Below are 14,458 nucleotides of genomic sequence, written 5' to 3' on the forward strand. Positions count from 1 at the left end.
TCCTCAGTGGAGGGCTTTGAAGAGGAGCCGTTGGAGACGCTGCAGGCCGCACCTTTAGAGTTTAATCTAAACTGTACTGCTGTAGACTAGTATTTAATCTATACTGTAGTATTGGTGTATTTAATACAGTATTTATCTTGTTTGTAGTGGAGGGCTTTGAAGAGCCGTTGGAGACGCTACAGGCCGCGTCAGCTCTCCTCAACATGGACTCCTCCCCCTCCTCACTCGCACTCACCCTGGACGACAAGCAGCTCTGTGAGTACACATACACACACACGCACGCACGCACGCACGCACGCACGCACACACACAAACTCACTCTGGACGACAAGCAGCTCTGTGAGTACACACACGCACACACATATACACATACACACACGCACACGCACGCACGCACACACACACTCACTCTGGACGACAAGCAGCTCTGTGAGTGCACACACACACACACATATACACATACACACACGCACATACACACACACACGCACGCACACACACACGCACACACACACACACTCGCTCTGTCTCTCTCTCTCTCTCTCTCTCTCTGTGTGTCAGGAGATGAGTTGACGTTGTTCCCTCATGAATGAATGACAACAATGCAGCCAGGGAGTCACATTTAATAAGGAGCACATGACTCCCCAACCCCCTTAACACACACACACACACACACACACACAAACACACACACAAACACATACACACACATACACACACATACACACACACACACATACACATACACATACACATACACACACACACACACACACACACACACACACACACATACACATACACATACACATACACACACACACACACTGAAAGTCCTGAAATCCTGTATTTTCTCTCTATCTCAGATATACTGTGAGGAAATGTGTAATTGGGGGTGGGGGGGATACCACTCACATTGGATTGTAAGTGAAGGATTATTTGTTTGTAAGATGACGCACAGATGGTTAAATAAACGAGTGTTGAATCTCTCTCTTCCTCTCTCTCTCTCTCTCTGTCTCTCTTTCTCTCTCTCTCTTCCTCTCTCTCTCTATCCCCTCCCCCCCTCTCTCTCTCCCTCTTTCTCTCTCTCTCTCTCTATCTCCCTCCCCCCTCTCTCTCTCCCTCTCTCTCTCTCTCTCTCTCTCTCTGTCTCATTCTCCCTGTCTCTCTCTCTCTTCCTCCCTTTCTCCCTCTCTCTCTCTCTCTTTGTCTCTCTTCCTCTCTCTCTCTCTCTCTCTCCCCCTATCTCTGGATGTTGGCTGCCGATTATGGCAGAGCTCTATTTTGTCTGAGCCGCAGCTCGTTTAGTTATGAAATTGTGATCGTGCTCTCTGTGTTCAGCTCATCATGTCTTGTGATCGTGTTCTCTGTGTTCAGTTCATCATGCCTTGTGATCGTGTTCTCTGTGCTCAGCTCATCATGCCTTGTGATCGTGTTGTCTGTGCTCAGCTCATCATGTCTTGTGATCGTGTTTTCTGTGTTCAGTTCATCATGCCTTGTGATCGTGTTTTCTGTGTTCAGTTCATCATGCCTTGTGATCGTGTTCTCTGTGTTCAGCTCATCATGCCTTGTGATCGTGTTCAGCTCATCATGCCTTGTGATCGTGTTTTCTGTGTTCAGCTCATCATGCCTTGTGATCGTGTTTTCTGTGTTCAGCTCATCATGCCTTGTGATCGTGCTCTCTGTGTTCAGCTCATCATGCCTTGTGATCGTGTTCTCTGTGTTCAGCTCATCATGCCTTGTGATCGTGTTTTCTGTGTTCAGCTCATCATGCCTTGTGATCGTGTTCTCTGTGTTCAGCTCATCATGCCTTGTGATCGTGTTCTCTGTGTTCAGCTCATCATGCCTTGTGATCGTGTTTTCTGTGTTCAGCTCATCATGCCTTCCTGAGCGATGTCTTGGCCGGCCCCGTTACCCAGGTGTCCCTGCTCTCCGACGGTCTCCCGGGACAACCAGTGTGGCATCAGAATGATGCGGAACTGGAGGCGGTTGCCCAGCAACCAAAGGCCAAAAGAGGTACAGCACCTAACTGCTAACTATATAGCAATGAAATCATTATGATGATGCTAAACGCTAATACTAATATACTATATCATATATACACATTATAATGCTAAACTCTAATACTAATATACTATATCATATATACACATTATGATGATGCTAAACTCTAATGCTAATATACTATATAATATATACATATTAAAATGCTAAATCATTATGATGATGCTAAACTCTAATACTAATATACTATATAATATATACACATTATAATGCTAAACTCTAATACTAATATACTATATAATAATATATACACATTATAATGCTAAACTAATGATGTATTATTGTTGTCACTATATGGATGTTGCTAAATGCCAGGGGGTGTTCACTCACGGAACTAGCTACTAGCCACAACTGGCTAACCCTAATCCTACCTAAGTGCAAAATGAATGGGTGTCAATGGAGTTTTCTACCATTATAATTTTAGTGATTTTTTAAATAATTTTTTGTCCTGAAATATTAATATTCAGTTTGAAGCTAGAAATAATAAGACCTCACTTGAGAAGCGTTTCGATTATTTTGCGCCACTAGATTATTATATACTGGGTCACAAAGCTAAATTTTGATGAGGCCAAACCCATAAACAGTAGCGGGATGCTAGCGAGTACAGGTTGAAATCTTCTAAACTGCTGTAAAACTACACACCTGAACGATTTGTCAATACAGCCTATTGTTACACAGTCATGGTGCTTACCAGAAATGTTTTGTTGATGATATTTGTGACTGGATATCGCAGTAGCAATGTATTTAGCATATGGGTTCCCCTTTCCATTCCATACATTTTCCCACATGAAGGACTTACCGACGCTCGCCAACCAGTGGACACTCCACAGGAACTGCAGTATGCATGGAAAGCTAACTGGCTACAATGGGAACCAATCAGTGTGAACATTCTCCCTGTATTCTAATTTCTCTGTAAATGCTAACGGTGTGTCTTGTTGCTAAAAGCTAACGGTGTGTCTTGTTGCTAAATGCTAACGGTGTGTCTTGTTGCTAAATGCTAACGGTGTGTCTTGTAAGGGTGGGCGATACATATCGTCTGCGAAGTTATCGTGAATGTTGTTTTGACGATGAGTAATTTTGCAATATCGAGATATTTTTATGAAGTCGCTAAACTCAACAAAGCGCTGTGACAGGACTCCTCCAGACAGCGACAACAGCCAAGCCTTTGAGCCAATAGTAATGTTGTTGTGAACTGGAGAATAAGTCTGTGAACCAATGAGCTGAGGGGGCGGGCTGCAGCGTTTTCAGCAGACACTCGTGCAGCTTTCTGCTGCTGGGCAGTGAAGGAGAGTTGCTGTTATCCAAATGGTGGATTTACATGAGGAATTCAACCATTAAACCAGCCATTGCATGATGCTGAGGGCGTTTTGGAACTATGTGCTTTAATCAGCAACTGTCTGTGATTATGGAAAGCCAAATAGTTAGGAAGAGAAATAGCTTTGTCTCTGGTCTGAGAAATCGCGTTAGCATGCTAGTTAGCGAACTAAGCTAAGCAATGTTGTTCTCTACAACTACATTGGCTGTTACTCACTACTCAAACACCCACCTGCATGTATAGATATCATAACTGCTTAGGTGGACAAGTAATGTTAAGTTAGACTCGCGCAGTGAGTTAAATTACAATGTGTGAAATCCAACACATGCAATTTGCAGCTGCCATAGTTAGGTTCTGATTCAAATGCACTGTTTCCAGTCAAAAATGACTGTCCTCTAACAGAATCATTAGCAATACATCATAAACCTATTTTTTATTTACATGGATATGTTTTCATGACAAGTGATGAAGTATTACTTTACAGTCCAGCATATGCATATTATTAAATTCAAAAAGTGAAAGCTCTTCAGCACAGCATTATCGTCAAATTATCGTTATCGTGAAAATTCTAAAAATTATCGAGATAACTTTTTTTGCCCATATCGCCCACCCCTAGTGTCTTGTTGCTAAATGCTAACGGTGTGTCTTGTTGTTAAATGCTAAATGCTAAGGGTGTGTCTTGTTGCTAAATGCTAACGGTGTGTCTTGTTGCTAAATGCTAAATGCTAACGGTGTTGTTTTCCTTCGCAGGACGTAAGCCAAAGAGGAAGCGAACGGGCTCCCCTCTCCCAGACATCCACATCAGGAAGAGCAAAGACGGCAGAGGTGACACACACACACACACACACACACACACACACACACACACACACACACACACACACCCTGCAAACAGAGAGCAAGATAGAGAGGGTCCGTGTGAATAAACCCTAAAGACTGTTTATTCCAGATTTAGTTACTGTAGAACAGGAATGTTGAGACGTGTGTGTGTGTGTGTGTGTGTGTGTGTGTGTGTGCGTGTGCGTGGGCGTGTGTGTGTGTGTGTGTGTGTGTGTGTGTGTGTGTGTGTGTGTGTGTGTGTGCGTGTGTGACGGGCACTACACTGAACCTGTGGGAATTCCTAATGGCCCTCTTACAGGATTGTAACGTCTGTGTGTCTGTGTGTGTGTGTGTGTGTGTGTGTGTGTGTGTGTGTGTGTGTGTGTGTGTGTGTGTGTGTGTGTCTGCAGGAAACACTCTGTACTTGTGGGAGTTCCTGATGGCGTTGCTTCAGGATCGGGAGGCGTGTCCTCGCTACATCAAATGGACCAATCGGGAGGCTGGGATCTTCAAGCTGGTGGACTCCAAAGCCGTCTCTCAGCTCTGGGGCAAACACAAGAACAAACCAGACATGAACTACGAGACCATGGGCAGGGCCCTCAGGTAACACACACACACACACACACACACACACACACACACACACACACACACACACACACTATAGCACTACACACCAGACATGAACTACGAGACTATGGGCAGGGCACTGTTTCCATGTATTTTCACCAACGCCGGTAAAAATCGCTTCTACACCGCGACACTTTAGCGCTAATATAATATAATATAATGTGTATGTTGTGTGTGTGTGTGTGTTTAATATAATATAATATAATATAATATAATATAATATAATATAATATAATATAATAATATAATGTGTATGTTGTCTGTGTGTAGGTACTACTACCAGCGAGGTATCCTGAATAAGGTCGAAGGTCAGCGCTTGGTGTACCAGTTTGCTGAGATGCCCAAAGACCTCGTCTACATCCCAGACGATCACCATGACGACCAGGAGGACGCGAACCCACGACACCACAGGGGGGCCACAGACCTGCTCTATGTACGTAGCAATACTGATGATAACAACAATAATAATAACAACAATAATAATAATAATAATAATAATAATAATAATAATAATAATAATAATAATAATAATAATAATAATAATAATAATAACAATAATAATAATAATAATAATAACTATGTACGTAGCAATAATTACAATAATAATGATAACAATGATAACTATGTATGTAGCAATAATGATAATAATAATAATAATGATAATAATAATAATAATAATAGTTATAATAATAATGATGATACTAAATGATAATCTTCTCTACTACTCTCCTCTCCTCTCCCCTCCACCACCAGGGCATATCCAGAGGAGACTGTAACACCACCACCACACGCCGCCACAGGAGGGCGCCAGCGAGAGACTTCGAGGACGAGGAGGAAGAGGAGGGAGATGAGGATGATGAGGATGATGAGGGTGGTGACATGGGAGAGTCTGATGAGGAGGAGGAAGACGAGGATGATGATGATGTGGGCCCCCTGAGAGGTTCCTGCCCCGCCCCCTCCACCCCCCTCTCCTACCGCATGTTCCCAAACGCCACGCCTCCCCCCGGGGGCACCTCACGGCCCTCAGGGGGCACGGGAGCAGCTGACAAGACGGCCGCAGCCAGGCGGGCCCTGAACGGGTCGGGACAGCGGGTCAGAACCGGTACGTGAAGGATGGCGTCATGAACGAGCGTTAAAGGGACACTGTGTGAGATTTGCAGTTGTTTATTTCCAGAATTCATGCTGCCCATTCACTAATGTTACCTTTTTCATGAATACTTACCACCAGCATCAAATTCTAAGTTTTCATTATGACTGGAAAAATTGCACTTTTCATACATGAAAAGGGGGATCTTCTCCATGGTCTGCCATTTTGAATTTCCAAAAATAGCCATTTTTAGCTGCAAAAATGACTGTACTTGGACCATACTAAAAAATATGTGTCTAATACTTAGTAAACTTTTATATAAAGATCAAATTTGGCAATAGGCAGCCCAGTTTCAATAAGCAGCATAGTTGCAGTACCTTTTTTGACCATTTCCTGCACAGTGTCCCTGTAAGAAGGCTATAAAATTGGCCAAATGAATATCCACTGGTGCCATTACATTCCACTTTGGGCTTCCGCACACCGGCTCCAACAAAGTGCTGAGCACTGCTGGGCAAAAGTTCGATTTCATTATTTTCAATAGAACCCCGCACACTGGCGCCGATGTCCGCGGACATTCGCGGATGTCGTATAGCAATTAGAGACAAGTTCTATTTTGTTGGCGCCGCCCATTGACTATCAATGCTACGTTCGTGTGAAATTTGGTTTGGGGGTTCGAATGATGTCGGAGCCAATGTGCGTCCGGCCTTACAGGTAGCTGACACTTGTATCTAAAGCGACTTACTGATACTTTTGGTTACAGTCTCTGGAGCAGTGTGGCGTTAGGTGCCTTGCTACAGGGTATTGGTTACAGTCCCTGGAGCAGTGTGGGGTTAGGTGCCTTGGTACAGGGTATTGGTTACAGTCCCTGGAGCAGTGTGGGGTTAGGTGCCTTGGTACAGGGTATTGGTTACAGTCTCTGGAGCAGTGTGGGGTTAGGTGCCTTGGTACAGGGCAGGTAGTGTTAAGATCAGAGGGTTGTTGGTTCGAATCTCACCCTGTCCTCCCTACACCTCCATCCATGGCTGAAGTGCCCAGGCTGGAGCAAGACACCTAGCCCCACATTGGGACGTGGAATTCTGATGACCAAGCTTCATGAAGGATATAAAATGCTATAATGCTGTAAGATTGGCCAAGTGAATATCAAATGACCAAATGAGTAATTGCCGGTTCCAAGCCGGGTCGACCTCAGGCCGGGTCTGATCCACCAGCAGCTGTAATGTAATGTGATATAATGTGATGTAGTGTAATGTAATGTAATGTAATGTGATATAATGTGATGTTATCTCCAGCATATTCCACTGTGAGCCCTGGTGTGAGTACCATTACCGGTTCCAAGCCCGGTGGTCCTCTGTAATGTAATGTAGTATAATGTAGTGTATCTCCAGCAGGTACCCCTGTGAGTCCCGGTGTCTGTGTTGGTTCCGGTTCCAAACCGGGTCGTCCTCCATCAGCTGTAATGTAATATAATATATCTTCAGCAGGTTCCACTGTGAGCCCTGGTGTCGCTCCCGCTCCCGCTCCCGGTTCCGATTCCAAGCCCGGCCGTCCTCTGTTATGTAGTGTATTTCCAGCAGGTTCCACTGTGAGCCCTGGTGTGAGTCCTGGTGTCTGTTCTGGTTCCGCTCCCGCTCCTGGTTCCGGTTCCAAGCCCGGCCGTCCTCTGGGTCTGATCCACCAGCAGTAATGTAATGTGATATAATGTAATGTAATGTATCTTCAACAGGTTCCCCTGTGAGCCCTGGTCCTGGTGTCGATCCCGGTTCCGGTTCCGGTTCTAAGCCCGGCCGTCCTCTGGGCCTGATCCACCAGCAGCACCTGCCCATCGTTACCACGGAGATGCTGCACACACTGCAGACACTCCAGAACGTCCAGTCGCTACAGTCGCCACGACAACACGGTTCCATATTCCGCACCGCACAGCTACTGGGCAGCCTGAGGCAGAAACAGGAGAACACCATCGCCCCCTTGCAGCACGGAGTGGTAATTACACCTTATATTTCATATAATATAATATAATATAATATAATATAACGTAATACTGGGTAGAAACTGAGACAGAAACGGGAGAACAACATCAACATCACCCCCTTGCAGCACTGAGTGGTAATTACACCTATAATATAATACAATATAATATCATATCATATATCATATCATCATATTACCCGCCCAATTTGTGATGGCCGTCTGCAGGTAAAAACGGGAAAAGTTGCCCATTTAGCGTTTCTGCCATTTTACGCCCATATAAGTCAATGTAATTTGTTGAAATTGTTGAGAACCTTTTGGGCGGGATTCGATCAGACACATCTGGCAGCACTAAGTTCTGGTTCCCTTTGCGGTTGAAATGAATGGGGACCAGTCTCAAATAAGGTGTGTGTGCAAACACGCGATTAGCAAACCCCCGCAAACTGACGAGGGTATTAAGAATAGGCAGTAGCGATGACATGATTGGCCATTCTTGTGTCAAACAGCAACATAAATACGATGTTGCTATCACATGCGTAACCCGGAAAACTGGCAGACTACATTGATTTAAATCTGGGGATATTTGACCAAATGTTGATTTTTGAACTAACTAATAACTATTATTATGACTATAATGTTCTTGCAGCCCCACAGTCTGCCGGTGGCCGTGTCTCCTGGTGACGGCTCTGCCACCCAGATCATAAATACTGGATAATAATGACAATACTACTACTACTACTAATAATAATAATACAATAATAACAATACTACTACTGCTAATAATAATTCTCATGTTCTTGCAGCCGGTGGCCGTGTCTCCTGGTGACAGCTCTGCCACCCAGATCGTCACCCTGCAGCTGGTTTCGGTGTCGTCAGGGGACCCTGCCGTTCCCATGGTAACATCACCTGGTCTCCCTCTGATGACATCATCAGGTCTCCCTCTGATGACATCATCAGGTCTCCCTCTGATCATGCAACAGGTGCCGTCGGGTGATCAGCTGACTCTGGTCGTCGAGGGCAACCAGCAGGCGATGGGGCTGCTGCAGGGGGAGGCGGTGACGCCCGTCACTCACGCCAGCGTTGCCACGACGATAGACACTGGCGCCCCCGCCCCCGTCTCTGTTGCCCCGGCAACCGTCACGCTGGTCAGCCCCGCCCCTCAGCAGCAGCAGCAGCAGCAGCTGGTCTCCATGCCGACCGGAACCCTCATCCACTCAGTCGGCACGGCAACCGAGGCGGAGCTGAAGCCGATACAGCATGCGGAAGAGGAGGAGGAGGATGAGGAGAGGAAGGGCCCCGGAGGCCCCGTAACCACGGAGACGACCCCTAGTGACCCCCAGGTAGCGGTCGGGGGAGGGGGAGGAGCAGAGGAAGAGGAAGAGGAGGATGAGATGAAGACCAAGAGGAAGGTGGAGCCTCTCAGTGTGATGATCATCAACGACTCCTTTATAGGATACAACCCCACGGCCCAGGCAGCCACGGACTGAAGAGTCGCGACCCCACAACCCAACAGCTCAGGCAGCCACGGACTGAAGAGTCGCGACCCCACAACCCAACAGCTCAGGCAGCCACGGACTGAGGAGTCGCGACCCCACAACCCAACAGCTCAGGCAGCCACGGACTGAAGAGTCGCGACCCCACAACCCAACAGCTCAGGCAGCCACGGACTGAGGAGTCGCGACCCCACAACCCCACGGCCCAGGCAGCAACGGACTGAAGAGTCGCGACCCCACAACCCAACAGCTCAGGCAGCCACGGACTGAAGAGTCGCGACCCCACAACCCAACAGCTCAGGCAGCCACGGACTGAGGAGTCGCGACCCCACAACCCCACGGCCCAGGCAGCAACGGACTGAGGAGTCGCGACCCCACAACCCTACAACCCAGGCAGCAACGGACTGAGGAGTCGCGACCCCACAACCCCACGGCCCAGGCAGCAACGGACTGAGGAGTCGCGACCCCACAACCCCACGGCCCAGGCAGCAACGGACTGAAGAGTTGCGACCCCACAACCCTACAACCCAGGCAGCGCTGGACTGAAGAGTCGCGACCCCACAACCCTACGACCCAGGCAGCGCTGGACTGAAGAGTCGCGACCCCACAACCTTACAACCCAGGCAGCAACGGACTGAAGAGTTTACAACCCTATTGCCCACATAGCACCGCATTGAACGGGATTCGAACCTAAGGCGGTGGACTGAAGGGATGCGACCCTACAGCCTCAATGCTAATCTGGACTGAGGGGAGTCAATCCAACAGTTGAAGCTAAACTGGGGTGCATTTCTCGACAATTAGCAACAACGCTTTCGATAAATGGGGTCCAGGTCTGAGCGGCTGCGACCCCGCGCCCCACGCTGAGCTGGACAGAAGAAGAATGAAAACCAAACTAAACCAAACCAACCCAGGGAGCACATCCCTCCATGAAAACCAACCCAAAGCAGGGAATACTGTTGGTGTAACGGACCAACCAGAGGAATATCTAGAAATCTGGACGTGTGTGTGAAAACGGATCTGTTGTTGTATGTCTTTTTAATTTTTGCTTTTTTATATTATATATTTTATTTTTCTAAGAACCATGCACTGGAAATTCTCTGTGTTGTTGTTGATTTTGTTTCTGTTTTGTTTTGTTTTGTTTTCCAAAAAGTACTCAGCCATCCTTGATGTTGCTTCCTTCCTGCCTTTTGTAACGGTGCAATTGCGTAACCATGTGATCGTGTAATGCCTCCTCCGCTCACCTGCATTCTTGAAGAAACCACAGCTGTCTTGCAGCCGCATAGTGCCCTCTTAAGATGACTTTAAAGCCACAGCTGTCTTGTAGTCTAGAGTACTCAGAGCTCCATCGGACAGCACTCTTCACCTCTCCGAAGAGGATTGGCCGTATTCCATATTCCAGAGATGTAGGATCAGCCATATTCCATATTCCGTATTCCAGGGGTATATTCCATTGTCCTGACTCCCGTCGTCGCCTTGTGCTTGTGGCGTCAGTGCGAGGCCACGCGCACAAGGGAGGAGGGGAGGTTGGATAATGGAAGTGCCCTGGAGGTGCTCTAACTCAAGGGGGAGGTGCCCTAACTCAAGGGGGAGGTGCCCTAACTCAAGGGGGAGGTGTGAAATGACTTCATTTCCTCTCCTAAGAGGCGTCGGATTGGATTGGACAGCGGCCTGTTCTTAACCCTAATGCTGAGCCAACCAAATACGTTACGAGTTCCCACCGCATGGACATTAAAGAGTTAACCCCCAACCAAAAACAAAACCTGTAGAACCTTCAGAACCCCCAACGACTTGTAGGTTGAGAAGCCATGACGTCACGATGTCCTTTGTGAAGTTTGTGTATTTTGTGTGAAGCCATAAGGCCATGAGGAGACATGAACATGCTGTGTGTACATTAGATCACCATGGATACGTAGTTAGTGATGATTTTGTGTTTTGAGTTTTACGGTGATTTGATTATCAGTGGATGAAGCCATAACTACTCTTACAGTTAATCACCATAGAAATCTTGGAGACCAAACGAACACAGACCAAAACGGAACGCAAAACCGTCTGACCAAACAGAACGCAAAAGCGTCTGACCAAAACGGGATGGACGCAAAACCGCCTGACCAAAGCTACTTAACGATAGCGACTGCATGTCGCTAATACCTTCCTTCAGACCGCATGTCGTTGGTGCCTTCCTTTAGTCCTTCTGCAACAGGTAGATTGCATAGCAAACTATTTTTTTTATAATGTACTTTTTTTTCCATTATTGTTTTTTTGTTCAAAAATCCTTCCCCTCAGGGACCCAAAGCTCCGAAATAAAAGCGAGAGGGAGTTTAGCAGTAACCACAGAGATGACCCCTAGTGACCCCCAGGTAGCGAGAGGGAGTTTAGCAGTAACCACAGAGACGACCCCTAGTGACCCCCAGGTAGCGAGAGGGAGTTTAGCAGTTTAGCAGTCCTGGATGATGCTGCACTTTCCTTATGTAGGCGCTGCAGTGCTGTAAGCCTGTCAGGACAGTTAGCCTCATATTATGTTGACGTTACATCGCTGTAAGCCTGTCAAGACGTCTGATCCCAGCATGCATCAGGAGTGGCTCCGCCTCCTGCCCTCCCGGTGCATCATGGGAGTTAGTGTATTTATTACCTCCACCTGGGAGGTCATGTGATCGTCTGAGTTTGTTTATGTTCGCTGTGCCTGAGTGTTTCTGTCCACCAGAGAGCCAGGGTGCGCTCTCTGAGTGCTTTTCTAGTTCTTATTGCCTAAAGCCTGATATCTTTTCTGACCTATGCAAAAAGAGAAATGTATAAAAATACATATAAATATAAATGTAAATGTACTGTGCTGCACCGTGTACTGTTTGTATTTGTTAGTGTGATTGTGCTGCTGCTTCTGTAGTCCCTACTGATGTCTTATGCAGCTGAATCACTTGGTGTTCCTATAGTAATGAAATTCACTTGATGTTCCTTTAATGGCCTTCAATGACATTCCTGCACTCTTTAACACCTTTTGCCTTTAAAGGTGCACTGTGTATATTTTTATTAGTAGTTTATTTCCCGAATTCATGCTGCCCATTCACAAAATGTTACATTTTTTCATGAATCCTAAGTATTCATTTTGACTGGGAAAATTGCACTTCTCAACATGAACTGGTAGATCTTCTCTTTTTTTTAAATTCGCCTACTGTACTTTTGGTCATGCTAGTAAACATTGGTTTGATACTAAATAAATATTCAGGAAAAGATTTGGCAATAGGCAGCACAGCTTGAATGAGCAGCATAGTTGCAATACCTACTCTGGCCACCATCCTACACAGTGCAGTACCTACTCTGGCCACCATCCTACACAGTGCAGTACCTACTCTGGCCACCATCCTACACAGTGCAGTACCTACTCTGGCCACCATCCTACACAGTGCAGTACCTACTCTGGCCACCATCCTACACAGTGCACCTTTAACACTTATTGCCTTTAATTGATGATTATAAATGATTTATTCCTAATGCTGTTGAAGTACAATGTCAGTCCACAGACATCATGTAAGAACTCAGGACGTGACCGCTATATTGTACAATCTAAATAATGTACGCCTCTCCTTTTATAAAAGATATATTGTTTGGATTTTCATACATTTTATTTGCATAGAACTATATACATTGACAATATGTATGCATTCTATTTGTATTTATGATAAATAAAACCCACATTTTCAGAATCCCATGTCATTCTTTCATCACTGTATGTGTTTTTCTTCAATATCCTCGAACATCAAAAGACTAACTTGTCTAGCAGAGCACTCTATACCAGGGGGCCACATTATCGTTTTTCTCTGGGGGCCACATTATCCTTTTTCTCTGGGGGCCACATTATCCTTTTTCTCTGGGGGCCACATTATCCTTTTTCTGTGAGGATTGCTTCTTTGGGCCAGTTCAGATGGTGCGGTGCAGAGATGTGGAGGGCTGGTCAAACGGGTGTGGCAGGCCGCATCCGGCCCCCGGGCCTTAGTTTGGGGAGCCCTGCTATACTGTGGCATATGATGTATTGGTGATGTTTCAGGAAGTGAACTACACCCACTCATCTGCTGGCCAGTTATATCAATCAATCAATACATCAAAAATATTCATATAGGACATTATTATACATAAATGTCATGCAATGTGCCTAAGAATAGAGAAAAGAGAAGAAGAAGGGGAAAAAGGACATATATGAATGATACTAACTATTGTATTGTCTCTTATCTGGGGCACAGGTAAGGGGTGGCTTTAAAGATGCATAGTGTAATATTGTTAGGCAGTTTATTTCCAGAATTATTGCTGCCCACTCACAAATGTTTCCTCTCTCATGAATACTTACCACCACCACCATTAAATTGAGAAGTTTTCATTATGACTGGGGACATTGTTGCATGGTTACCACCAGACCTAATCAAGTGTCTTTCAGATCAGAACGACAGCGCACAGCAACATGGGATTTCCCAGGCTAGGAAAAATGCTTTGGTCATACTAATAATTCTTTGTTTATTATTTAGTTAACGTGAAAATATCAAATTGGCAATGGGCAGCACAGTTTCAACCAGTTTAGTTGCAGTACCCACTCTGGCCACCATCCTACACAGTGCACCTTTAAAAGACCCACTGGAGTGACCCACTTCACAGTGGCAGTGTGGAGTAGTAGACGTAGTAGCTTCATCTGACAACAGAAAAGCTGCAAGCCTCATATCAGCTGCATGAAGCAGAACTGCCAGCTGCAAAGCTGTTTGAGCTCATGTTTGGGAAATGCAGCTGGAAAGCAGAAGTGTCGGATGGCCTAAACACAATCAAACACAATTTGTAAAACAACTATGATGATTAGGCCTAGAAAGGAAAAGTATAGCCTACTGTAAAATACATTTTTATGTTAGAATTAGTTAAACAAAAGTCAGTGAGGATCAACCCAAGAATCCACTGTTCAGGTGGTGATATGACCATGGAGGTAGTATAATATGACTATGATAATATAATAGTAATAATAATAATAATAATAATAATAATAATAATAATAATAATGTTAATCAATGTTAAAGATGGATTTAAAGGGAGACGTAGAGAGGAGAGACAGAAACA

General features: G+C 45.6%; 1 protein-coding gene across 1 annotated transcript; it reads left to right on the forward strand.

Moving 5' to 3' along the window:
• The first annotated feature begins 203 nt into the window (after nt 1-203).
• Nucleotides 204-9,456, forward strand: LOC134444782 (ETS-related transcription factor Elf-1-like). Its single transcript, XM_063193981.1, has 8 exons — nt 204-255; nt 1,873-2,016; nt 4,130-4,204; nt 4,609-4,801; nt 5,099-5,261; nt 5,582-5,930; nt 7,639-7,895; nt 8,684-9,456. Exons 1-8 carry the CDS (start codon nt 204-206, stop codon nt 9,365-9,367), a joined length of 1,917 nt encoding a protein of 638 aa, XP_063050051.1. The 3' UTR covers nt 9,368-9,456.
• Nucleotides 9,457-14,458: the final 5,002 nt, after the last annotated feature.

This window comes from Engraulis encrasicolus, unplaced genomic scaffold (genome assembly GCF_034702125.1).
Source record: "Engraulis encrasicolus isolate BLACKSEA-1 unplaced genomic scaffold, IST_EnEncr_1.0 scaffold_72_np1212, whole genome shotgun sequence".
Classification (NCBI taxonomy): Eukaryota; Metazoa; Chordata; class Actinopteri; order Clupeiformes; family Engraulidae; genus Engraulis; species Engraulis encrasicolus.